The sequence below is a fragment of the Gasterosteus aculeatus genome, chromosome X, assembly GCF_964276395.1.
Source record: "Gasterosteus aculeatus chromosome X, fGasAcu3.hap1.1, whole genome shotgun sequence".
NCBI classification, from domain to species: Eukaryota; Metazoa; Chordata; class Actinopteri; order Perciformes; family Gasterosteidae; genus Gasterosteus; species Gasterosteus aculeatus.
The window spans coordinates 16,765,503-16,791,408 of NC_135698.1; the positions used below are offsets into that span (position 1 = coordinate 16,765,503).

A 25,906-nucleotide genomic window follows, 5' to 3' on the forward strand; every position below is an offset into this window, starting at 1 on the left:
CAGAACAACAGGTGGAGTAACGTTTTTTGTCGAAGACGACCTAGAGAGTCTTTGTGTGTGCAAGTCGTTGGTTTATTTATCAGACTTTATTGCCCCGTGCATCGCCACTGCTGCTTTTCATCGCGGACACATCTGTCCCGTATTTTCCTCCACAACTTTGTTCCCCTCGACCGGCAAACCGACGTTTGCAGTGATCTCCCTCCATGAATCGGAGGCCATCCGCACGTCCTTATAGTCCGCCAATGACGGGTTGTATAAGCGGTCATATTTACGCATTTCAATCTGATCCGTTCTCTCGTAAACATTATTCGTTTTAATAATGGCGGCATTGTGCAATGAAAACGGAAATGTGGGACTCTGTAAAGGACGTAGTTAGCAGACCAATCGCAGCCTTGCGGGCTGCAGGCTTGCATCGCTTTTGACGCTAGTCTAGAAAAATGGGGACGCACGCAAGCAGGTGTGAAAAGGCACGCAAGGGGGTCTTGCGTCTGCGTTTCCTTGCGTCTCTCTGAAAACGCAGAAGCATAAACCAGGCTTTACAATTAAAGTCACACAAAGTTGTTTTATTTACTTTCAATATGATAATATTTGTATTCTTCAGACAAAATGTTCAAAATTAAAAACAGATACAGGCACACAGAAGTAAAGTGTCATAAACCTCCTGGTGCTTTTTTAAACAACCTCTCAGACGGATGTACCACGGTCTGGAGAAGGTCCACCTGTGAGGGCCTCTGTCGGCGTTCAGACCAACATCGCATGAGGTCTCTGCTCCGGATCCGAGCCTCAGTAGTTGGTCCGGAGCCGACGGTTCTCCTCCCTCAGCCGTTCCACCTCCTCCACCAGAGACTCGTTGACCGAGTACTTCTCGATCAGGCCGTGGAACTCGTTCTGAAAGGCACGGTATGACGTCAAAATACGAGATGGCAGGAGCTTAAGAGAGAAAAAGTGGTGTTTGAACCTTTTTAGGTGAGGTGACATTTGGAGACCAGCACTGACAATCACAGTCAAAATATAAACAACCTCTATAGAGTAAAGACGGAAAGGCTAGCCCCAAAACACACCTTGCTCTATAAGAGACCTGTCAATCAGCATGTAGCCGCGCCCTAAAGCATCCCCTGCTTTATGGTCTGTTTGACCATAATTCACTATATGAACATTTTGCTGTATTGAAGAAGACTTGAAACTAGAGATTGAAACCATGAACTCATGTTTACTGAGGAAATAAATCAAGAGAGAAGTAGTCATTTTCTTATAGACTTCTATGGGACCAGAGGAGTCGCCCCCTGGTGGAGGATGCAGCTTTAACTCATGAAGCTCTGACTTCACTTTAATGAACCAGAGGTCATCTCCTTGTAGCTCACTGTCTGAACATTTTACAGTAACTTTTCTCTCTTGAAAAGTTACTATAAACTCTCTGGTTCTCTCTGGTTCCTCATATCACAGAAACTTGGCCGTGTTTGGGCTTTAATATCATAATGATATATTTAGATAGTTGCAGAATGCTGTGCTGTCAGTAATCCACAGATGTATCATCATTCTAAGGTCTGGTCTCCTACCAGCTGGATGTAGAACTGTCTGACCATCTCCACCTGCAGGTTGATGATGTCTCTGTGACAGGCGTCCCTGAGAACACAAGGACAGAAGCGTCAACATTAGGGTCCCTACGTTGTGCGTGTCCGTCTTTAAAAAGAGTCCACAAGGCCTGTGACAGACCTGAAGTCCTCCACGGTCTCATGGATCATGTTCTGGATGAAGTGGATCTGAAGGGACGTGAGGGGAGCAGGTCCAGTTTTTCCCACCAGCTCAGCAATGTTCTGGGAGAGAGACGAGGACACAGTGTCCGACAGAGCTGGACCCGAGGGGACAGTTTGAGACAAAGATCCAGGGTCAGAGAGACAAGTAAGAGACCAGAATCTAGACTGGTTCCGTGTCTACCTGCAGTGGGGACGGCTCCAGCTCCCGCTACAGGACACTCGTAGTTCAGCTGAGGTTGAATCCCATTGGATCTCCTGAGGCCCGCCTCTGGGGTAAAAAAAGGCGGGGCTGGCTGGCTGTGATCGGTCAGCTGAGGTTCTGTTGGCGTGGTCGGTCCCTCTCCCTCCAGGCTGGAGCTGCTAGCGTCGTTGGACTGCTGATAAAGAGAGTCGTTACACAACTTCACCCTTTGATTGAGTATTTCATTGAGGTCAAAGGCTGGCACCTTTCTGGAGTCACGTGGTTCGGCTGCAGCAGCAGGGATTGGCTCCTCTTCTCTGATTGGGGGCGGGGTCTGTAAGATAGACAGCGGGCTGTAGCAGCGTCCTGCGGCACCCATCAGCGGTGTTCCCAGGGGGGTCTTACGGAGGGAGTTCACATCTGGAATAAAAATGGATCAAATTATTATTAAGTTCTCTAGACTTCTTATTAAATAGTTTTGATGACCAGTGTGATGTCTTGATATATAAAAAACATTTTATTCATAGAATATGACATGTCTGTTGGATTAAACAATAAATACAAAATATTTGGTCACAAGAAATGGTTAAATGTGACCAAATGTATATGTATACACCTAGAAGTATATACTACACAATACACTTATATTCCATTCCGTTCCAACTTTAAGACTGCAACAATCCTGAAAGAATCTAAATAAATGCAGATTTTTATTCCGCTGACTCAAGTGACTCGAGGACATCAGACGACTCATTAGAACCAGTAGAAACCAGCAGAGCCTGACCTTCTCTGACCGGGGAGAAGATGTCCAGACTGGCCCGACCGACCACCTGCTGACCTTCAAAACCAGAACCGGCCTCCTTTTGGCGCCCCATTGTACCGTGCGCCCGTCCGAACGGCATGTCTCCGGTCACCCCGTGGGGCCGTGAGTCTGCCCGGGGAGAGCAGAGTTTGATCAGGGTTTGATGCCAGGGTTCATGGTGAACTCGTGAACACAGATCTCAAAGTGGGTCCGACCTTCCCGAACGGGGGAGAACACGTCCAGACTGTTTCGCCCGACGCTGCCGAACTTCTCCACCAGAGGATGTGGCTCCGCCCCCAGCTCCCGGGACATGGGATCTGAACCGGTGTCCCCTGCAAGAGGGTGAGAACAGTTTAGACCCGCCTACTCCTCAGTCCAAGCAGAATCAGCGTGTAGCCCCGCCCTAACATTTGACTTCATTTAGTAAACATAATGTTAAACATAATGTATGTTTACTAAAGCATGAGCATCATGCTATATTGAAATAGACTACAATGCAATGCATGTGAGATGTGATTAGACAGACCCACCTGTAACCTTCACCTGGCTCAGGGGGGAGGGGCCTGTGGCAGGGGCAGAGTCTGTCTGGCTGTTAGACAGCTTGATTGATGGTCTCTTGGCAATCTTGGTGGAGCCCAGTTTACTAGACTGGAGCAAAAGAAGGATAAGAAGAAGAGGAGGGGACAGACAGAGATATATATTCGGTATTTCAACGTGTTGGGAGTTTCCGAATGAAGCGTCTCCTCCAACCTCCTCTTCATTGGTCTGAAGTGCGTAGTTACCTTGAGCTTGCTGCTGGCGCTGCTCTGGAAGCGCAGGCAGGTGACTGAGGTCTTGTGTGCCGCGGTCACCCTTGTGGGGGCGCTGGAGTTCCTCAGGTCGTACTGGTAGATCTTTCCCTGGGTGGAGCCCACCACCAGGCCGGTGCCGTCCGGCGTGAAGTCCACCGAGGTGAGCGGGCTGTCAACCCGGATGGACCTCAGGACGCTGGGCCCAGAGAGGAGAAACGGTCACACTTCAGGGGATCATCGAAAGAAACAAAGTGCATGTGACATGTGATGGTTCTTGTGTTTGGGTTGGTGTGATGATGACGAGGGGAAGGAGCTTCAGTGCATGTTGAAGTCACATGACATTTATCTCGGAATTCATTTTGCACACTAACTTTTTTTATTATGAATGTATATATTTTTAGATGTGTACCTATAAACAATAATTAAGTAAATATTTGTGTATTTTTTTAATTGATATGTCTCATTCCTTGAGCCTCTGAGGAGAGTGAATGTGCTGGGTTCAAGTGTCTTGTGCAGTTAAGACCCTTCTTGAAAGGCTTACATCTTGCTGGTTGTGTCGTAGCAGACAATCTTTTTGTCCAGGCCCACGCTGACCACCAGCAGCTCGCTGGCGGGGGAGAAGGCGAGGCCGGAGCCCGGCGCCTTGTGGGCGCCATCGAACACGTGCAGCTCCTTCTGGGTGTTGGAGTCCCAGAGGACCACGGTGCCGCTGTCCGAGACGCTGCCCAGCAGAGAGCGCCTCAGAGCCGACAGCCTCAGGGCGTGGATGGGCTGTGAGACACATTTCATATAATTAATGTCTCTGGTGGAGCAGTTCCTATGAAGCTGGGGGGCATTCCGGTCCCACCTGGTTGCTGCCGTGTCCGAAGGCCTTGCTGGACAGGTTGGTGGTCAGACTGTGAAGGACCAGATCTCCACTGGTGGAGCCGGAGGCCACGTAGCTGTCGTTAGCATTGAAGGACACGCAGGTCACCTCCTCTTTGTGGTCCTGAGAGCAGAGATTCAGTTTCTTCTCAAAAGGAGGTCAGAGACCTTCATGAGATCCTCCTGATCACATGACACACCCGTGATGATGTCACACCTCGCTAATGGTGTCATACCTTGAGGGAGCGGTGCAGCCTCTTGGTCTTCAGATCCCAGATGTGAACGCACTGGTCCAGACCTCCGCTCACCAGGAACTGAGAGGAGGAGCTCAGACACACACTGGTTTGTTTCTTCTGAGCAACGACAGAGAGACGACCGAAGTTATTATGATATTATTTGATTGTTATAATAGAGTGAACACACTGCTCTCACCCCGTCGCCCAGTTCCACCACTGGGACCGGGGAGGCCTTGAGGCTGGAAACCACCAGCTTGTCCCCGCTGCTGCTGGCGCTGACCAGGTACTGGTCTGAGGACGGGGGTCAAGGGTATGTTCCTACCTCCAGTTGTGTAAAGAGTGCCTTAAACAACCCGATATGTTCTGAGTTTATATTTATCGTTTTTATCATAAGTTCCAGCTTCTTAGAGTTTGCCAGGTTTTTTTTGATTATGTGGCAATAAACTGAAAACAAAACTTTACTTTCTGGACTTTCATAGATGAAATAACAACATAATACTCCTCTGAGTGTGTGATACACAAATAAACATCAGCGATGGATTGATCAGCAGCTGATCAGCCAGGATACTGTTGGAGCTCCAGCAGGCCTGAGCGACGGGGTGGCCGCTGCTGTGGGGGTTAAACTGCTGCAGCGGAGCCATGGCAACCGCGTCCCAGACCTTCACGCAGTCTCCTGTCGACACCAAGCGGGTCACCTCCTCCATGGGGACGGACGCCTGGATGGAGGGAGGGGGACACGCAGAAAGCAATGAATTAATTTATGTAATTTTACTTCAATTACATAAATTAATGGAGGTTTTGAATGAAGGACTTTTACTGGTGGAGTATTTTTATAGAGTGGTATTAGTACTTTTACTACAGTAACTGACCTGAATAATTCATCCTCTGCAGCTAAACTGTTGAACTTATTCACCATCATTATGTCACTTTAAGGTGAGTTAACAAAGTTAAGATCGTGGATGCTAGCTAACAGTTAGCGTCACATTAGACTTCTGAAGTCACCGAACAGCCGTAAAAAACCCCGCGAAACTACACAAACTGACATAAAGAGAAAACACTCCTGTGTGTGAGTGTGTTTTATAAAACAGGTCGTACGTACCTTGAGAGATCGGTAAATAACGGAAGAGTTAGTGGAGCGGTTCGGTTCCGTCGAGCAGCAGAAGTAGAAACCGCCACTACGGAACACCGAGAGGGACAAAAAGGAGACGTTTGTTTGAAGTCAAAGCTTGAATCTTGTTTAAAAGTGAACTAATAATATTCCTTATACTCTACCGTCCTCCTGTAAGAGTACTTAGAACAACGTAAAAATACCGCACAACCAAAATAGCCTGTTACCGTAGAACGTATAATACAACAGTATTCTAAATCCTGCTAATATTTCAAAAATCATTAAAATAACATATATAATATAATTCTTTAATTTGCTGAAAGTGAATGAAATAATATGAGAAAATAACTTTATTTCCCCTTTGAAGTATTCTCATTCGAAAAAATATAAAGTATCAATGTTTAGAGACATGAAAAATAAAGTTTCTAATGAAGTACGTGTGCGCATGCGCGATCTTTTCGTTGTTACCGGTTTCTGTGTATGCTGGAGGATATCTCTCTCTACGTGTATTCACTCTTTCTCTCGTGAGTGAACTAAATATAAAAACAGCGTTTGGACGTTAACCACTGGGCGGAGTCGAACCCAGGACCTAATGTTGCGACGCGACAGTGCTAACCACCACCACCGTGCCCCATTAACATTTGTACTGATTTATTTAAAAATGTTCAATTAATTATTTTATTGACCTTATGAACTGTTTCATTTACTCGAGAACTAGTTTGAAGTGTAAAATAATATTAACTGAAACCCTGAAAATGAGATCCTTATTTGTTAGGATTTGTATTTAATGATAAAAACATAAAATAAAATGTTTTCATCATAAAATACAACCCGTTTACATGTGCGTTTGATGCTTTTACTCTACCGGGACTAAATATTTGATTTAAAACATGAATACATGAAGCTAAATTGAATTTTTTAATATTCACTAATATGATATTCTTGTGTTTGGCAGAACAATGAGGGCCGAAGTCGTCCGAATTTCTAAAAACACAAGTTTATTTTCTTCTGTAACTCAGAAAACAACACATAAGTACACAGTTGCATACTTTTACTGCATATCCATCTTATTTAGAAGTATGAATGTGGAATATAAAATTATTTTGGCCTCTCAGCTTTGAATATTTGTCACATCGGATTTCAAAGTGAATATTTGTGTGATAAAATCAAAGATGATAATGTGAAGTATTATTGTAATCATCGTGGTTATTATAATAAAGTAAACATTGTCGTGAAATAAACTGATCTTCACCCAGGAGACGGACATCATCTCCTTCTTTCCTCAGCTCCTTCACCGTAGGCTACAAGAACAAAGGAGTGACTGAGCCGCAGCAGATCCGGCAGCTGATTGGTCGAGGGGAGTTTGTGTGCAGAGAGCTGGAGGTGCTCTAATACCGGAGGATGTACCGAGCCATGAAACGCTACTATGAGGAGTGAAGCCGATCAATAAAACGATTGGCTCACATGCCCGTCTTTAAAAGTCAGGAACAAAGATAGATTGTAACTTTTTATTTGAGCCGACAGACAGAAAACAATCAAACAGAATAAAAACAGTCAAGTCATCCTTCAAACGGCGACAGGACGTCGGGGGGGGGGTCAGAGGGCCAGGTTCGCTCTGCAGATGGGACACGTGGAGTTTTCCTGGGGGGGGGGGGCGTTGTTTTATTGGGATGTCATTGAACATGTGATTCTTTTATATTGAAGAAAAATGATCCGCAGAACTACTGATTATTCTAATAAATAGTTACATAATAATCAAAAAATAATCAGAATATTTATCAGAGTGTTAATATTGATCAAACCCTAATGAGTCACATTAATAGTGAAATGACAAACAAAACGTCACATTTAAAATCTTTAATGAGCAGATCAGATGATTCTAGAGAAACACAAACTGTAAACAATAAACACTGAGACCAATCACGGGAAAGACGCAGGGTCTAATTTCCGAGCAGCCAGGCTAGCCGTCTTTGTGCTAAGCTAACCGGTTCATCCTCCTCCTTATCTCGAGGAGCCGAGATAAGGAGGAGAAGGAGAAGAAGAAGAGTACCTTCAACCATCGGTCGATGCAGTGGACATGGTAGTCATGGAAACAGGGCAGTATCCTCAACTTCTCCCCGTCAGTGTAGTCACAGAAACAGATCTGACACCTGTCAACCAGCAGAGAAAGATGAGTCACCCGCCCAATCACACAAAAGATTGAAGATCTTAAAAACACATTAAATCAGACAAGATTTATTCATCTATTTATGAAACATAAAATGTTAAAAGAAACATTATTTGAAATTACGCATTATCTTATGAGGAAAGACAAACTAATCTGAGAGCTGAAAATAGGAAATAAATCCACTCAGTTGTAAATCATATTTTGTGGCGTTGTCATGGTGGCGTCTTCTTGTTTCCACCATTTAAAGCCTCACAGACTCTCCCACTGACCTCAGTCGCTCCCTGGGGGTCGGGCGGACACTGGCATAGAGCCACTGTCTCTTTAATAGTGTCGGGAGGATCAATACTCACTGGGTGCTCCCTCCCCTGGTGGCTGACTGAAAACTCTTGGTGGGGAACATCTGGATTCGTCTCCGGCTCAACATCTGGGAGACGACTGAACCTTGACGTTCCTCAAACGCCAAAAGAGCCTGAAGATAAAGACATTATTTGTTTTTGAATTATGAAAATTTTAACTATTAAGATTATCATTATATTTTATATTAAACTATATATTCAATACATTTGAGTATATAAAGCAAATTCACATTAAACTATTAATAGATTATTCAAATCATACATGCAATATATAAAACACTTTGTCCCATCTGTCTTTCCATCTGTGACTTTCTCACCTCGTAGTCGTTCCCCTGAAGGTCTTCTGATAGCTCTGGCTCAGCGTTCCTCCTTCTGCCCCGCCCATGTCTTCTGTGTCGACCAATCAGATCTGTGGAAACACAGCAGCAGACGGAACAGATGTTATTAAGGCCCAATCCTAATGTCGCCCCTCAACATAATATGTGCATTACAATTGAGGAGATTTATTTTATACTATTTACTCTGATTTGAACGTCTTTCAGGCTCCTTTCTCATTTTAAATAATGTTTTACAGTTAGCTGATGTTCGTCCCGCCTTCAGAGATCCACACGGCTTCTAAAATAAAAGCGTATTGGTCTCACCGTCGTCAGGGGCGACCAGCGGAGAAACAGCGGCGAGAAGATGAGGCATCCAGCTGGGCTCCATGTAGGGCGGGAACTGCACAGAACCAGTGGACATCACTTCCCACTCCTACATAAACACTTCGTATTGGTGGAGAGAGTCTCACCGTATGCGGGCTCCGGAAGTGGAGCTGATGATGATGATGAAGGTGTCGGCTGCGGGACTCCTCGTGGTCAAACTGGGCCTGGGGGGGGACGCAGAACGGAGCAGCATGAAGGTCTCTCTCAGGTGAGTCGTCGTTCTGCAGGTGAACAAGGTTTCTCACCTGAAGACTCCGAGCCATCGCCTCATCTTCCTCCTCCTGAGCCGAGCGCATCTCCTCATCGTCACTGATGACAATCTCCTCCGGAGCTGGAAGAGGAAGAGGACTATTAATGATAGCAACCTCTTTACTGGGATTACGATGAACCGGTGTCTGTGGGTTCAAATGAAATGGATCTTTATAGAGATGGATGAATATCCACACACAAATGACTCACCTGAGGGGGCGTCTGCCTGCTCTCCTCTCAGCCACCTCCTCTCCTCCGCGGTGAGGAAGGACAGAGAGGAGGAGGAGGATGGTGGTGGTGAGGCCGTCTTCTGGGGAAGAAGAACCTGAAGATGCTCTAAAGCAGAGGCCTCCACCTCTTCCTCTGAGATGGGGTTGAGGTAGGAGGAGGAGGAGGAGGAGGAGGAGGACGCGGTGGACAGCGGCGCCTCCAGCCAGCCGTCCGGGGGGAGAGCCCGCAGAGACGAGGCCGGGATGGAGCCGGCGCCGCGCTCTGTCCCGGCCTCGTCTCTGCAGGCCAGGCGCCGTCGCTTGGACCTGTGCGTCTGCTCCGGTCGCCAGGGCAAGCCCACATCAGAATGCTGAAGACAGAGACAGACACTCGTCAACACCAGGACAACAGAGGAGCAGGAGGAATAGGAAGAGGAGTAGGAGGGGGTAGTGATCTGTCGTTCGTGAACGATTCGTTCATTTTGAACGAATCCTTACAAGGACTCGAGAGTAACGAGTCCTCTCACAAAAAGATTCGTTCATTTTCTCGTGGCCATGCATAGGCTCAGCCAAGGAAACAGAAATGATTTGTTTATTATCCTTCTGCCAACCAAGTGGTACCAGTGCTGAGCCTATGCAGGTCACGAATCATTGACCCGAAGACTCGGTTGGCAGATGAACGAAACATTGACCCGACCCAAGGCTGAGCATTGGTAGAGAAAACAGAAATGATTCATTCATTTTGACTGGGTCTTCGGATACGGATCTTAGGATCATTTTTCACGTGACCTGCGCTTAGAAGAGGAAACAGAAAGGATTTGTTTACATCGTTCACTTTCGCGTGGCTAGGTTTAGTAAGACATGAATGATATTCCTTCACAAGTAATAATTACAGGTTTCGTTATTTTAACTTTTTTGTACTTTACTTAAGAGTTCAGCGTAATAGTTATGCCGTGATAATTGAATGCTAGTGTGAAAATAAATGATCACTTCAAATCATCCAGACTGTCATGATACATTATTTTAATGCAGGAATTTATCTTACCACCCCCCCGAAATGAACGAATGACTCGAAAAAAGATTTGTTCATTTTACTGAACCAGATTCAAAGAACCGAGTCGGTAAAATGATCCAAAATTCCCATCACTAGGAGGGGGGACTCACAGGCTCCTCCAGAGGGCGGACTCGTCTCCTCCTCTTGCCGAGCTGCGGACTGATGAACAGAACATTTCAGCTGGTGTCTGTCAATAATCGGATCGGATCAATAATCTCTTCACAATCACAGTTGGTGTTGATCCGACGGGACTGAGCCTCAATAACCTCACGATCAACCACATATGAAGCGTTGATGTAGAATAACGTCAACGGGAGATAAAGGAGGAACGTCCACTAGTGTTTTTATAGTGTGTATAAATACTGTACTGCAGATGATGACCTGAAAACCTTAATGAATGTGAATACTACAGTATTCTATCTATGAATAATCTACATGTATATGAATATCTGTGTATCACATGTATACAGGTGAGACAGGTTACCTGGGTGTCTCCGGGACGAGGATGGACAGATCATGATAGATGACGTCAGCCGGATCCAGGAGGCAGCCTCGGTTCAGACCCCGTGGACTGTCCGGTTCGGAAGAACAGGGACTTCCGGCTAACGACTCCTCCATCTTAACAACACCGGGCTCCACACGTCGGATCTGGACTCATGTCAATCGGGTACCGGAGAGAGTTATTCTGAGAGAGAATGAACCAGAGACGTTGACGTCAGAAACACAAAGCCAAATTATTGTTTAGAAGTTCCGGGTTCTATAAGTTACAGTAGTACCAGGAGCTCAAAAGACAAAAATGTATAAAGAAGATATTCAAAACCCGGTGTTACGTGCCTACTTGTTTTTGAACCTACTGGTTTGTCTACGCGTGCGTGTTTGTTTTCCCTACAGCGGCAGATGTTGTCTGCCTCGGTCACCTGATTCGTCTCACATTTGCAAACATATTACTGAAAATGTTCAAAATTCATCACATAGCCATTGCAGTGATTACGATTGTATAAGTGAGCACTACATCACTGCCACGTATGAAGAATTACATTGGAGAAAATAGATTTATTAAAAGATCGCCTCAACCTGCATTTGGAGGGTTATGGTCTTGGAGGCGCTGCCGCCTCATATGGTCTCCAAGTTAAGACGCACGTGCAGGTGCGCGCGTTAAAACGTTCTGCGCCCTCCTGCTGCGACATGAGGGTCCGAATGGAACGAACAGATCCTCATGACAACATTATATCACCAGAGATTACCCAGAATTCCATTTGACAAGTCAGTCAAGCTTTAAAACGCCTGCATCTTCTGAGATTCATCTTTTAATTAATGTCCCCCCCCCCCAGAAAGCGATCTTTTAATAAATCTATTTTCTTCATACGTGAGAGTGATGTAGTGCTCAATTATAATCGCTGCAAAGCATATGTGATGAATTTTGAACATTTTCAGCAATGTGTTTGCGAATGTGTGACGAATCAGGTGACCGAGGCAGACAACATCTGCCGCTGTAGGGAAAACAAACACGCACGGGTTGACAAACCAGTAGGTTCAAAAATCAGTAGGCACGTATGCCGGGTCTTTTCCTGGTGGGGTTAGGACAACTCATCGTATAAAGTATGAATCAGTTAGCTAAAGAAACGCGGGTCCGAATAATAAAGTAACGTTCCAGGTTCTACATATTCCACATCAATAAAGAAAACAAATAAATAAAATAGTTAATAGTAAAAAAGTTTTGTCTAAATCACTCTTTTCTGTTGTTGTTAGCAGTAGCATTTGTTAGCGGAGTTAGCACAGAGAGCTAGCCCAAGTGCCCACAGATCCACAAGCAGCTCCATAGGTCGATATGAAAATCAATGAAACATCCCGCCCATCAATGACAACAGCATCAAAAATGTGATATCCGGTCACTTTACCGAGCGTTGAACGTTGTTGTCTTTTTTTTTGGCTCGTTAACGGACGATCCTCGGTAGAGCGGTAAACGTCGGTGCAGATGGAAGTGCACTTCAAAATAAAAGGGGGAACTTCCGCTGTCCCACGAAACAAGTACCGTCAAGTCTCTTCTAAAAAGACATTAAAAAACATAAACACAACACAACAAAATATAACCAACTGAATATAGTCATTAAAAGGAGAAATAGGGTTTAATCAATTCTAAAAAACGTATAAAAATTAAATAAAGCTCATCATTGCAAGCCAAATATATCTGCGTTTTTACCATTTTAATATGTATTACAGAAAAAAACAATTCATCAATAAAAATATTCGCCAGACTAATTCTATGACATCGCTTAACTCATCAATTTATAATTGTGAAAAAACAAAAATGAACTTGTCTTTAATGACTCTTCAGTCATACATTGATGGTTAATTTATATCGTTAAAGACTTCAGAAAGTTCAGATATTCAATCAGATAGTTTCGATAGCCAATTTACTAAAACTAAAATAAAAACATCTACACTCTTAACAAAGACATAAAAACGTGTTTTATTTTTCCCCGTAACACACATCAAGATCATCAAAATTTGTCTCCGTATCTTCTCCCAAATGAATACATATAAGTGTATGAAAGATAAATCTTTGTTTCTAACAGAGGTCTGCAACACATCAAATTAAAACTGCAGAAATAACTAAAACAATTTAAACAATAAATCATAAATATCCATATAAAACCAGTATATAGTCAACATCACAAACGGATCAGAGGACAGAAACATCACTGTCCTGGGATTGCTGCCTCAATAACCATGGCAACAACAACCCACAATGTGTCCCAGAAGCAGGAGGCAGCCCCGTCGCCGTGGTAACAGCAGGCTAGAACAGCGACTGCAGCCATTTACGGATCTTAGCCATCTCCTGCTGTTGCTGTGGAAACACACAACAGGATGTGACATCACCAACCTTTGACATCATAGTCGAGAACAGCGCAAGAAAACAAAAACAATTTCATTAGATGCTTTCTCGAAATATCTTTACCACCATAAAATACTAACATATGTTAGTACTTTGTTGCTCACCACGTGGAAAAAAGTAAACAATAATCAAAGAACAAGGTGATTCCTCCCACTCTCGTCTGTACTTTTGCATCCGCTTTCGCTTCAGCGCTGGACACGGGAGAGAGCAGCGAGTATTACCCAATCAGGGGCCGACGAGTCTTCGCAGAATTCGGGTGGGTTTATTTGCATGAGATGCTGCATTGACGACAACTCGGAAAATACAGGACAAACCCCGTCTCGTATTGATCGTCAAAACGGGACGCGCTATTTTATTCTCAAATACGGGACAGGAGTTATTAACTGGAAATTAAGCACCTTTACTATGTTGCACCTTCATGGTACACTCAGGGATATGCTGTTATTACCCATAATACAAGGGGAATTTTGTGTTTGAAGTCATATTCTTATCATTGACTAAGAACAGCTTTTTCTTTAATAATTAAAAGAAAAATGAATCTGTTTAATATTTTTTTACATAGGCTACTTCCATATTGTGTAGCTGCACTGGTTATTGCATTGTTGATTGAAAGTCATATTTGTGACAAAGAGCCACAGCCAAGAGATTCCCACCCCTACAGGGAAGTAGCGAAGGCGGGTGTGAACGTCCGCGTAGCAGAACGTATGCGTTTTACAACAAAGCGTAGTAATGCGGAAAGAGGCTTAACTCACCGTGTCCATGAGGATCTTCTTTTGCAGCGTGGCCATCTCCTTCCTCAGCTCCTGCTCCGCCCCCTGCAGGAAGGAGTCGTTGCTCTTCTCCATGTCCTCGATGTTCTGGAGGAGAGACGAGGGCTGAATTGGAATAGTCCTTTTGCTCAGGACAAAACTTATGCTATTTTAGGGGTTCATTTTTGTTATTATTTATTCATTTGGACCTTCACAGACTGCTCGTAGAGCGCTCTGACGGTCTTCAGCTTCTGGTTCTGAACCACTCGGGCCTCCTGCAGGATCTTCTGCTGCTGTCTGAACAGGCTCTGTACGGAGAAGCAGACTCATCATGTCACTGTCTCTTCTTCTGAGGTCACACAGTATCAAACGTGTGACCTTTTCTGACCAATCACAGCAGGACGTACGTTGAGCCTCTTCTCTTGCTTCTCAGCTCGTTGAGCTTCGGTCTCCCACTGCTGCAGGGCTGAGGAGACCTGCTGGGAATACTGCTGGGTCATCTTCTGCCTGCAGATACAAGTACAACATGTACCTGGGAGATGTAGTAATCTAAAAAGTACAATATATATCACTGAGGGTAGGGCTCGGCTGTATGGCCAAAAATTCATACCACTTTTTTTTTTTTTTTTTAAGTAAACACATGCATTAATTGGATCAGCTGTTCACCACTCGCTGGCCAACCTGCTTGCAACTGGCCAGCGAGTTAGCTTGTTAGCATGTTAGCTGTTGTTGCCCCTAGTGTTGCCACGAGAGGGAACACCAGTGGCTCGACCAACTTAACAACAAATTGTTTACTGATCTACCTCAGCAACACAGCTCATCTCTTGGGAACATCTCTGATCTCTCGTTGTTCCTCCTGCATCGCTCTTTTCCGTGTTTTCATGTAGCCACAGAGTTTCTTCTTGTTGTGATAGTTGACAAGCTGTACCCAGCATGCAGTTCGGTGGGGTTATTTTATTAATGTACAATTATTGGTGTTACAAATTGTTTCTGTGTCACAAACTGTTGTGGTGTTTTATCCTGTTAAAGAATGTTTGTTGTGCATTAGTAATTGTTGTATAATGTTATAATCATAACTCCATCTCAATATACATAAGACAAATAGCTCCGACCGCTGCACCCTCGGCGGTGAGAGGAGAACAAAATATTTTGCAGCCTGCCCGAAGAGCATCAACAGTCATTACGGCTGTGTACCGTATGATGGTGTGTGAAAAATTCATACCAGAAGGACATTTGAAACCGGTATGCTGCTTAGCCCCAACTTAGTGGAGAATAGAAATGTATTTTTTCTACTACTTCAAAATAACCGTGCAGTACTTCAGTAAATGTTGTTTAATAACTTATTTTCCTGAAAGCGTGGTAGCGGTTTCGCAGGTCTAGGATGTAGTATAAAGCCCAACATGTACCTCTAGGGCAGCGGTTCCCAAACGTTTTAGGCCACGCACCCCCTTCTACATCCCAACTGGGTTCATGCACCACAGGGAATCCCTGCTCTAGGGTGTAGTATAAAGCACTACATGTACCTCTGGGGTTAAGTATGAAGTAATACATGTACCTCTGGCCATGGTGGGTGCTCCACTGCCGCTCCAGCATGCATTGGGTTCCCTTCAGGTATTTGTTGGTTATACTCTCAAGACGTTTCTTCTTGGCCGGCATCATCTTGCTGAGGAGAGCTGGAGATGAATAACAATAACAACACAGATGCTTATGTCCCTACTTTGACCCCATATTGCAAGTTCTATTGATTCAAGCAATATTGATTTTATACAGTATTTGAGTATAAACAATTTAAATGTGACAACAATCTGTTTGTATTTAGTTTACGTTGTACTATATATATATATATATATTTACACACACACACACACACACACACATACATAAAGGAATTTAAGCCTCATCTTATTATACAATAATGATATGTAATAAAACTTAATTGATCCTCAGAGAAATACTGATATATTGAAATATTGATTTGTAGATACAATAAAATTGATGAATACGTACAGCATACAAGTTACACAGTGTAGGATATACATTATGACATCATCATAAAGACCCGATGAAAGGTAAAGTACATAAACAAAACGACCAGAGGAAAAACACACATCTGCTTACCTCCGAATGTCTCCAACATGGAATTAACCTCATCTCTGACGGTCAGAGAAGAGAAACGTAACGCTGATAAATATGTGAATGTTTAGTAAAGTAAATCAATAAAGACGTTGTTAATCAGTTGTAATACTCGACAACAGTCGTCTGCTCCACTTCAAAGTCCGCCGGTCGCTTCTTCGACGACTTCCCCACGATGCGAGTTTCGTCTGGTGACGTAAACATGACTCATCACCGTGGGATCGTTAGCTAAAATCAAATGCTAATATCAGCTAATGCTTTTAGCTAAGTTAATGCTAAAGTTGTTCAGATGCTCTTACAAATACAAGGAACGTTAGTAACACAACGGTGTATAAATACTTTTTGTAGTATTAAACATACTTCTATTTCTGCTAAAATAACCATAACGTTAATTACATGGGAATTATAATTAGTGATAATGGACAGTAATACAAGTATTGAAAAGTAATGTCACTGTCGTAATTAGAAGACACATATTTCACAACATATTTATAAGCGCTATTTTCTTACAAAGTATTATTGTTCACATGTATTTTTACTTTTGATAAGAGTTTACGTTATGTATTTCAAATATAATTTAACGTAGGTTCATGGAAATGGTGACGGCATAAATGGCTACCATGGACAGGAGCTAACACTACTCACCTTCTCGAACATCTTCCTTGTTATATAATTTTTCTTGCATGTGTTTTTTCTTCCGCTGTGTTCTCTGTGTCGCCATTCTGGTCAATATTACGGTTAGTTAAGCTAGCTCGATGTTAATGGTTACCTAAGCTAGCTCTAACGGATGCTGCTACTGGCGGCTAATACTCCCGAGCTAACGTTAGCTGTTAGTTTATGTTAGCTTGCGGTTGCTGTAAATTAATTGAGCTAACATTAGTTCTTGACTAACTAAATATATTTGACAGACGGGATAGTAATTTTATTTGACTCTTAAATTAAAACGGTCCTTGGTTCCGTCGTCTAGTTTCCATGTGACGTTGTGAGTTAAGTTAAGACTCCACAGGTTACAACACAAACTAATGGGAGCGAAGCTAGCCGAGGTAGCAACGTTTGAAGGGGATTCCCGCCACAACAGGTCGGTAGAACCTGGATGAAGAAACACGCGTTTTAAAAAAAAGCGGTGGTCCAAAAAGTACTCTCTTACGAGTACAAGTACTAATAGCAGTGTAAAAGTACTCTCTTTTGAGTATAAGTACTACTATCACAATAATAACTAATACCATACCGTCTGGTAACTGCGGTCATGTGGACCGCATTTCAAAATTAAATGTGCCTCTTTTTAAGGTGTTACGGTAAAAAGGCTTACAGCCGCATTAATCGCATATTTGTAAAGTGTCATATCCCAATCTTTGAACTGTACAAGCAGAGTGTTACCGTTTTTGGATCTGGTTTAAAGACAGCTCAAAGATTGAGGAAAGACAAACAGCATGTCATTATTACTGATTTCCTCTTTACTTTTCTCAAAATCCATACAGTAATGTTTCATGAAAATGTACACGAGCATAGAGGAGGTCAACGTGAACTAGGATCAAGTGAAAGCAGTGTGTTACCGTTTTTTGATCTGATTTAAAGACGCTTTACAAATAGGCGATTGTTGCCGACCCCTCTCACCTCGGACTAAAACCGTTTGTGCCCCTTCCATTTGGCAGGAGGCTGAGGTCCATCAGGACTAAGACCACCCGCCACACGAACAGTTTCGTCCTGTCGGCAGTCGGGCTCATCAACAGAGCCCGGTCCCCCACTGACTGACTCTGACATCCTTCTCCACCAGTCACTCCCTTCGCACTGCACGTACACCTGTCACTTCTGTTTGTGCATTTTATTTTTAACTTTTAAAATTTTATTTGTAATTTAAATTCCTTTTGCACCATGTTGTTCTTGCACTATGTTGTCTTATCTGTCTGATGTTATGCATCAACCTCCAAGTCAAATTCCTTGTATGTAACATATTTTGGTAACAAATGTTCCGGATTCCTGATGTAAAAGTACTCTCTTACGAGTATGAGTACTAATACCACAATGTAAAAGCACTCTTACGAGTACTAATACCATAGTGTAAAAGCACTCTCTTACAAGTTAATTTATAATACTATAAAGTACTAATACCCTATTGTAAGTCTGCATTGGTATTGAAGTAAATGCTAATAACACTGTAAATTACAAGTACTGATGACTGAGAAAAATTAGGCCTATTAATACTATACTTCAAGTCGAGATCGAGTTGATCCTTAACATTGATCCGAGTATTGAGGGTATAGCTACTAACACTATAAATGTTTTGCTCTGATGTTACTTCAGTTCAAGTATTGAAAGTTAATTTCTTTGACCAATGAAGCTGAATTCGTCAGTCCCTGTCTGTCTCATTAAAATGTATAAATTCAAGACAGAGGAAAAAAAAAAAAAAAACCCACAAAATCAGTTATTCATGAAATATTACATTTTGTCATCAAGTTATTTTGAGTCAAACATTTTCCCATCTTACGAGAAAAGGGCCTGAAAGACCGAAGAGCGATTAAAAAGTAGGAAATTAATTCCCTCAGTTGTCATGGTGACGTGACCTGTGGCAGCAAAGTGCCATCCCTTCATATTTACTCAATGACCAGGTGTCCCCAGTAAGTCTCTGGGGGGGTCAGGGGTTAGGGGGGGCACGCTCTTTAGTTGAACCACTGAATAGAGTTTAGATGTTCATCTATCAAACGAAACAACATGTTAGTAAAGACTTCCTACAAAATGAAAGCATCAGGGCCTTGAGATGTCATCTTTGAGGAAGCGGACTTATTGCGACCTCTACAATCTAGAAGGTCATTATGCCGCTCACGTGAAGCCCCTTTTGAGGAGCAGAACGTCTCCAGAGCTTTGTTCCAAAGCAGTTCTGCTGGTCTCTGGAGAAAAACAAGCTTAGACTTAAGAAATAGCTTATTTTAAATGCTCATTAATAGCTGAAATAAGATCACACTCAGGAATTATCAGGTGTCACATTTTACTTACAATAAAACAACTCTGGCCGGTTTATAAAAACAATGGGTATAAAAATAACACGATGAAGTAAAACAAGACAATATTAACTTTGCACTCATCCCTTGAAGGAGGATCCTCGCGCTCATTCTCTGTACACTTTATTTCCGCAGAAGACACTCCCTGTCCGGTCAAATATCAAACTTTTCCTCACAGATGAAGTGTCCGTTCTCCTCGTAGTCTTCTCGGGTCACAACGACCTCGTCATAGTCCGGACTGTGAGCCAGCAACTTCCCTCCTTCCCACGCGTAACAGATGGGACTACAGGAGCAACACGGAGACATCATCATCAATAACCACTATGATCTCTTTGACTTGTATTTCTTCCGCTCATGAAACACGAGTTGTAAAGGTTCTAAACGTCCTCCGAGGCAGGACTCACTTGGCGGGTTGGAGGACGGACACAGGTAGGTGGGCGGGGGCCAGCGATCTAAGCTCCGCCTCCAGGCGCTCCCTGAATCCCGGGAACAAAGTGTTCCCTCCGGTTAGGACCACGTTCTGGTAGAAGTGGGCATGCATCTCTGGAGGAGGAAACAAAATGTTTATGCAAAGATGGAAACTACAGGAAGAACAACACTTCTTCAATCATGATTAACTAGCTCAGTAAAACGCACACGCACGCACCTTCAGGCATAGACTGGATGGAGTCCACGATGGCCTCATGGACACCCATCTCCTGGATGCCGATGTCTGACGGGTGGAGAAGCATCTCAGGGACGGCAAAGCGCTCGTTAGCCAGACGCAGGATCTGTTCCCCGGTCTTATACTTCCCACTGAAGAGCATCTCATCGGGGGGCTGCAGGAGGGGGGAGACAGGGAACTGAGACGAGAAGAGGTGACAGGTGGTGGCGGGATGAGGTGACGGGTGGAGGCGGGTTCCTCTCACCTTGCAGAAGCCTTTCTTGATGGAGCTGAAGTCCGGGAGGACGTAGTCCTTCACCACGGTGTTCTCTCCGCCCTTTAGCCTGACCGCAGAGGAAACACAAGACCTGAGCACAACATCTTTCCCAGCATGCTTCACTGCTCCTGATGCTGGGGAGGCAGAGGTCAAAGTTTGTCTTTTCAAGCGTTCGGATGCAAATGTTACTTGTATTTGTTTGTAGGGGGAGAAGGAGAAATCTCTCCTAAAAAATAAACTAATTTAAGCTGTAACGGTTTCAGCAGCTTACAGACAAAAACACAAATAAGAAACCAGAAATTCCTAAATTAAATGAGTATGTTATCAGTGCTCCCCAAGGACTCACTGTGACACCTCCATGTCTTTGTAGAACTGCTGCGACACGTAGCAGACGTCCTCCTTTACCTGGTTGATCACGTGAGTCTCGTCCATCACGTGCAGCTGACTGAGAGACGGAGACAGTCTCAGTGAGACGGACGCTCAGACAGACAGGCGCTCAGTGAGACTACTAGCAAGGCAACCTACCGATATGAGATGATCTCTTTCAGGTGATTGGTCAGCAGCTTCCCTCCCACGTTCAGCCTGCGGGGAGGGGAACAAACGTTAGCTCACGTCATTACCGTGGTTACACGTGGTACCTGAGAAGGTGAGTCCTCTGACCTGCGGATGCCCTCCTTCATCTTCTTGCTGCGGCAGTAGGGCACCACGTGGGTGAAGGAGAAGCCGCTGTCCACCAGCAGGCAGCAGAGCTCTGAGGGTCTGGAGTGGAAGTAGTGGTGAGCAGAGAGAGAGCCGGCTGGGGGAAAAGACAGGAAGCAGCCAATTAGTCTTTCGCCCAATGACAGCTGGGACAGACTCCGCACCCCCGCGCCCCCCCCCCATTACCCTGTAAGGATGAGCATTATAGAAGATGACTGACTGCTGTTTGAGGATATTTATCAAGTTAATTCTTTGTTCGTGCTAAGAACGTCTTTCACAAGAAAACTGGCCTGAGACCGGGGAACAGGACGTGAGGTGAGGTTGGACTCACCGTTGGTTCTGAGGGCCGACTGGAACTGGTACTCCTCGAACAGAATCTCGTTCATGGACTCCTGAATGGAGGAGAAGTTGAAGTAGGGCTCGGTGATGATGACGCTAGTGTCCGAGAAGTCCACCTGGAGGAGGATGAGGATCACGTCACACATGGTTCCCACCTTCCCAGAATGACAAACATAAAAAAGCCTGGAGAGAAACACTGAACCTTAAACATCTCCTTTCCAAACAGGTGATCCCACACTTTCCTCTGGACGTCCCAGTTAACCAGATAACCCTGAGGACAAAGGAGCAACAGAACCTCAGAGACCGCTTCCAGTCCAGATGTGACCCGGCGAGGCCTCGCATGGATCGCTCACCTTCTGGAACGGCAAGATGTAGAAGAGGCCCGAGGGGTCCTTGATCTCGTCCAGCTGGTTGGCTGTGAAGGTTTTCAATCGGGACGTCTTGGAGCGAAACTGGCAGTTTGGGATGACACTGAGGGAGGAGAGAGACTGGAACTAACACGGAGATAGTTTTACTTTTATTCATTCGGGTTAAAAAAAAGGGCGCAAGTGGGACTGAAAGTGAATTTGTTGTTTGTCACTACATGAGTTGAAGATCTGGAGTTGAGATGTTGACGTAGTTGTATTAATAATTCTGTGTGAAGCAGTTGAAGTAACTTCTGCAACTCTGAGCACAATTTAGCTTTATTTTACTTCATAAGGGGACAATTATTCTTTGAGCTAAATGACACATGTAGACCTAGTTCAAGTTTAAGGACACAATAGAAGCAAATATAAATGTCGATTCTGATGCTATACAACAGTGGGGCTTGTAGATAATAAAAACACAATTACAATCAGAATATTTAAAAAATGATCATTTGAAATGTAAAAAATGTATATGTTGATCAGGAAGAGATGATGGAAAATGTTAAAGTATTAAGAAAAAAAGACGTATTATATAATTATATATATTATATAAATAAATAAAAAGATAAATGTACAAAAACATTTTCTACCGAAACACAGTTTGACACCTCGAGCTTCATATTTAATTTGAACATCGATAATGTCATGATCCATAACCTAAAAACATTCAAACTAGAGTTTTATAAATGGACGTTTCCTGCGTCCAGGCCAGCCAAACGGTGCGCGGTCAGAGGTCCCTAGAGTCTCTAGAATAATTAGCTACATTTAGCTGTTTGACAACGATTAGAACAGGAACACATTACTAACACTAACCTGGTTTAAGACTAGCTAACGCTAGCTGGACTGAGGCTATGTTATCGTTAGCATCAACTTTAGCCACCTCGCTCCCTCGGCTGGTCACGTTACCTGACGCTCTCCTGGCTGTAGCCGATCTTCGCAGTATAGGCTCCGTTGTCCAGAACTAACGTCGCCATTTGACTCTCTGTACGGAGCAGACTAAAAGGAACGAGTAGAGTTTAATCAACGATTAATGGAACACAAAACCTTTCTACACTTTGATAACACGACTTTTCTCGGCCCGCCAATCAATTCGTCGCCATGTCTTGTTCCGGCGGAAATGGAGCTCTGAGGCAGCCAATCAGTTCTTCTCTTCATTATGTCCATAAACTCATTGGCCAATCAGATCCGCCCTACGGGGTCCTTTCAGAATAATGTTCGGGTGGAAATGAGTCTCGAAAGGTCCGTTCTGTTTAGTAATGATTGAAAATATAAAATCACATATATTATATAAAATACATAAAAAATAAAAATTGTAGTATCAGAATCAATGAAAAAAAGGGAGATTTATATACAGTAACACAAAAATACAATGTAATTCACATACAGATATATATAAAGATGATGTATATCAATAAATGGTGGAAATAAGAAATACTGAAATTACTTTCAAAACATGGCTGAAAACACAGAAATGACAAAAGCTGAGATGAACTTTTAAAAATGTATTTTTTGTAGTAATATTAGTAGTACTATTAGTTGTGACAATAATTTCAGTTATGTGACTTGTAGGTTGAAAGCCAGGGGGGAATTTTGGTACTAGTAGTACTAGCAGTCGAAGAAGTAAAAGTAGTATCAATAGCAGTAGAAAAAATAGAAGTAATTGGGTTTTGGCCTTTCACTTACACAAAAACTGAGGTTTTATCACGGAAAACGATTTCTAAAAAACCCGGCCAAAGCGGAGATTTCTGAAAACTCCGTTTTTGTGTTTGCGTGTGAACTAGGTTAAACAGAGTTTTAGGTTGTCAAACGTCACAGTATGCGACTAAATGCTTCACGTCATGTAAGCGTCCTATGTTTTCAGTTTGCTTAGGCTACTAATCATGGATGGTGTCAAGGTAGTGCTCATTTGTGCGTTAATGCAAACCCTTTTGGCCTGTTTGTAATTACAAACACAACAGATTTTTTACATCGAGGAGCAGAGGCGAAGAACTGCACGGAGGTCAGCAGTCCTTCTTCAGCTTTCTATACTCCCAAGACGAAGGTACATTGCCTGCCAACGTCGCCGCCGACGGTTTTGGATCCGACCAGGGCGAACCGCTGTCTGGTGGGAAAACTTCGAAAAAGAACTCGTCCTCCCGGAAGAATGGCATGAAAACTTTAGAATGTCGCACTCATCACTTCTGTCTCTTTCGGAGTTACTGCGCCCCTCTATAGAAGGTCAGACTACTGTCATGCGGTCGCCAGTCAGTGTTGTTAAAAAAAGTTGCCCTCACCCTATACTATTTGTGTGATGAGGGTAGACTACGTCTAAAAACGGCAAACGCATTCGGTCTGTCTCGACCGGTGTTACACCCCTACTGGTTTTTCCACCTACTGGTTTCCCTACGCGTGCGTGTTTGTGTTCACTCCACAGCTGCAGATGTGTCCGCCTCAGTTCCCTGATTCGTCACACATTCACAAACATATTGCTAAAAATCTTCAAAACGCATCACAAATCCATTGCAGCGTTTACGATTGTATAAGTGAGCACCACATCACGGCCACGTATGAAAACATTTACATGAAAAAATATATTAAAGGAAAGATCGGCACAACCTGGATTCGAACTCGGGGGATCAAAACATCAAAATAGTACCCTTGTGGCTGCTCTTAGCAGTGCGCCACACAGACACACAGCAATTTGTGACCCTCAGTATAAATTATTCATTTCGTTAACGTAGATCAGCATGAAGGAAACCTTTTGGTGTCGTGGATCTAAAACAACTGGTTACCTTGGGCGTGTCTTGGAACACTTCAGGACATGTGCAACGCTACTTCTTCACGAGGCTGCAGCCTTGCAGCGACATATTTTGATAAAGAAAGGATGTTGTTTTCTTACGGCCATCGCGTGACGTAAACCACAGACACGAACAAAACAAAGTTTAGAAAATATATTAAAAGATCGAACCGACCAGGTTGCGAACCCATGCAGCAAAATACAAACACATCTCAAAGCTAATCGCGCTGTGCACTGCGCCACAGGGTAGTACACAGGGTTTGGTCTTGATATATCAATGAAAGGAGATTGACATGGAGGAAACCTTCTGGTGTCGTGGATCTGAAACAACTGGTTACCTTGGGCGTGTCTTGGAACACATCCAAAGAAATGTATCCATTCTTAATTGTCACCCAATTAAAGTTAACAAGCAGCATCCCTATAAAAACGCCATGAGGTCGTTCATACGATCTTTCCGAACACGAGATGGACCCACAAAAAGTGAAGGAATTGAGTGAAACAGATTATACACTTGCAAAACTTCTATTAGGAATCAAAAACCTTATAAAGCTCCCAAAATGAAATGTTATTAAATAATAGTGTTTTAACAGTCACAATAAATAAATAATTGAAAAAAAAAATAAAGTAGCTCTAAATAAAGCATGCTGGACAGCAGAAGTCCTGCTCCAAAGGTGGTTTCCCAGTGCAAACCCAGTGGAACCACAGATGGATGTCACGGAAGACACGCCCAAGGTAACCAGTTGTTTTAAATCCACGACACCAAAAGGTTTCCTCCATGCTGATCTACGTCAACGAAATCAAAAAATAATACTGAGGGTCACAAATTGCTGTGTGTCTGTGTGGCGCACTGCTAAGAGCAGCCACAAGGGTACTATTTTGATGTTTTGATCCCCCGGGTTCGAATCCAGGTTGTGCCGATCTTTCCTTTAATATATTTTTTCATGTAAATGTTTTCATACGTGGCCGTGATGTGGTGCTCACTTATACAATCGTAAACGCTGCAATGGATTTGTGATGCGTTTTGAAGATTTTCAGCAATATGTTTGTGAATGTGTGACGAATCAGGGAACTGAGGCGGACACATCTGCAGCTGTGGAGTGAACACAAACACGCACGCGTGGGGAAACCAGTAGGTGGAAAAACCAGTAGGGGTGTAACACCGGCCGTTTCAATAATAATCAGACAGGTGTGTAGAGCCATAACAGTTTACTTGGGTCCTAAATATATAAAACTGCCCAAAACAGAAGCTGCTGTCCAGTCCCTTGTGCAGGGATTTGAAGAAGCTCATGGCCTCCCTCAGTGCCTGGGTGCTGTGGATGGGACGCATGTATTTTTGCAAACTCTTCCCTGAACACGTCCTTGAAAAATGGAAACATCCCTCCCTGTCCAAGGCAAATCATTGAAAATGAAGAACTGATACAAGTGTACATACTTGGTGACCCTGCATATCCACTGCTCCCATATGTGATGAAAGAGTATGTAAATGGGGGAAGCACTGCCCAGGAGCAGTACTTTGGAC

The 25,906-nt window shown here is 43.6% G+C and overlaps 4 protein-coding genes across 5 annotated transcripts; all 4 read right to left on the minus strand.

Annotated features, from left to right (window-relative positions):
- Window positions 1-548: 548 nt before the first annotated feature.
- Window positions 549-5,975, minus strand: nedd1 (NEDD1 gamma-tubulin ring complex targeting factor). Of its 2 annotated transcripts, none has more exons than XM_040162879.2 (15): window positions 5,728-5,975; window positions 5,197-5,344; window positions 4,825-4,919; window positions 4,629-4,745; window positions 4,376-4,516; window positions 4,070-4,299; window positions 3,520-3,724; window positions 3,268-3,385; window positions 2,953-3,069; window positions 2,720-2,866; window positions 2,201-2,355; window positions 1,936-2,131; window positions 1,714-1,849; window positions 1,557-1,623; window positions 549-888 (listed from the first exon to the last, which is right to left on the minus strand). In XM_040162879.2, exons 2-15 carry the CDS (start codon window positions 5,330-5,332, stop codon window positions 784-786), a joined length of 1,965 nt encoding a protein of 654 aa, XP_040018813.1. In that variant the 5' UTR covers window positions 5,333-5,344; window positions 5,728-5,975; the 3' UTR covers window positions 549-783. The 2 variants fall into 2 exon arrangements, with proteins under 2 accessions (XP_040018813.1, XP_040018814.1); XM_040162880.2 differs by having other exon boundaries at window positions 1,936-2,128; window positions 5,728-5,948.
- A 1,255-nt stretch (window positions 5,976-7,230) lies between these two features.
- Window positions 7,231-12,508, minus strand: LOC120809227 (uncharacterized). Its single transcript, XM_040162883.2, has 11 exons — window positions 12,371-12,508; window positions 10,957-11,157; window positions 10,583-10,631; window positions 9,420-9,789; window positions 9,206-9,291; window positions 9,047-9,124; window positions 8,901-8,976; window positions 8,577-8,668; window positions 8,254-8,372; window positions 7,787-7,886; window positions 7,231-7,377 (listed from the first exon to the last, which is right to left on the minus strand). Exons 2-11 carry the CDS (start codon window positions 11,088-11,090, stop codon window positions 7,333-7,335), a joined length of 1,149 nt encoding a protein of 382 aa, XP_040018817.1. The 5' UTR covers window positions 11,091-11,157; window positions 12,371-12,508; the 3' UTR covers window positions 7,231-7,332.
- Window positions 12,509-12,918: 410 nt separating this feature from the next.
- On the minus strand, window positions 12,919-17,529 carry sycp3 (synaptonemal complex protein 3). Its single transcript, XM_040162886.2, has 8 exons — window positions 16,896-17,529; window positions 16,363-16,438; window positions 16,236-16,270; window positions 15,673-15,790; window positions 14,525-14,624; window positions 14,327-14,425; window positions 14,121-14,225; window positions 12,919-13,320 (listed from the first exon to the last, which is right to left on the minus strand). Exons 1-8 carry the CDS (start codon window positions 16,969-16,971, stop codon window positions 13,270-13,272), a joined length of 660 nt encoding a protein of 219 aa, XP_040018820.1. The 5' UTR covers window positions 16,972-17,529; the 3' UTR covers window positions 12,919-13,269.
- Window positions 17,530-19,219: 1,690 nt separating this feature from the next.
- Window positions 19,220-23,975, minus strand: actr6 (actin related protein 6). Its single transcript, XM_040162882.2, has 12 exons — window positions 23,579-23,975; window positions 22,518-22,607; window positions 21,558-21,675; window positions 21,407-21,475; window positions 21,197-21,320; window positions 20,827-20,962; window positions 20,692-20,748; window positions 20,513-20,611; window positions 20,155-20,233; window positions 19,893-20,064; window positions 19,651-19,789; window positions 19,220-19,529 (listed from the first exon to the last, which is right to left on the minus strand). Exons 2-12 carry the CDS (start codon window positions 22,583-22,585, stop codon window positions 19,400-19,402), a joined length of 1,191 nt encoding a protein of 396 aa, XP_040018816.1. The 5' UTR covers window positions 22,586-22,607; window positions 23,579-23,975; the 3' UTR covers window positions 19,220-19,399.
- Window positions 23,976-25,906: the final 1,931 nt, after the last annotated feature.

What these genes read in the sequence shown, in the direction of transcription:
- nedd1 (XM_040162879.2), bottom strand. Translation starts at nt 5,332, where the DNA reads ATGGAGGAGGTGACCCGCTTGGTGTCGACAGGAGACTGCGTGAAGGTC. An exon ending in GGCCTGCTGGAGCTCCAACA is followed by an intron (nt 4,920 to 5,196) that starts GTATCCTGGCTG and finishes CCCCGTCCTCAG; the next exon opens with ACCAGTACCTGGTCAGCGCC. An exon ending in GGCTGCACCGCTCCCTCAAG is followed by an intron (nt 4,517 to 4,628) that starts GTATGACACCAT and finishes CTCTGCTCTCAG; the next exon opens with GACCACAAAGAGGAGGTGAC.
- LOC120809227 (XM_040162883.2), bottom strand. Translation starts at nt 11,090, where the DNA reads ATGGAGGAGTCGTTAGCCGGAAGTCCCTGTTCTTCCGAACCGGACAGT. An exon ending in GCAGGCAGACGCCCCCTCAG is followed by an intron (nt 9,292 to 9,419) that starts GTGAGTCATTTG and finishes TTCCTCTTCCAG; the next exon opens with CTCCGGAGGAGATTGTCATC. An exon ending in GCTGGTCGCCCCTGACGACG is followed by an intron (nt 8,669 to 8,900) that starts GTGAGACCAATA and finishes GTGTTTCCACAG; the next exon opens with ATCTGATTGGTCGACACAGA.
- sycp3 (XM_040162886.2), bottom strand. Translation starts at nt 16,971, where the DNA reads ATGGCGACACAGAGAACACAGCGGAAGAAAAAACACATGCAAGAAAAA. An exon ending in GAGCAGACGACTGTTGTCGA is followed by an intron (nt 16,271 to 16,362) that starts GTATTACAACTG and finishes TCTGACCGTCAG; the next exon opens with AGATGAGGTTAATTCCATGT. An exon ending in AGAAGATCCTCATGGACACG is followed by an intron (nt 13,321 to 14,120) that starts GTGAGTTAAGCC and finishes GTGTTTCCACAG; the next exon opens with CAACAGCAGGAGATGGCTAA.
- actr6 (XM_040162882.2), bottom strand. Translation starts at nt 22,585, where the DNA reads ATGGCGACGTTAGTTCTGGACAACGGAGCCTATACTGCGAAGATCGGC. An exon ending in ACATCTTGCCGTTCCAGAAG is followed by an intron (nt 21,476 to 21,557) that starts GTGAGCGATCCA and finishes CTTTGTCCTCAG; the next exon opens with GGTTATCTGGTTAACTGGGA. An exon ending in TTGGAAAGGAGATGTTTAAG is followed by an intron (nt 21,321 to 21,406) that starts GTTCAGTGTTTC and finishes ATCCTCCTCCAG; the next exon opens with GTGGACTTCTCGGACACTAG.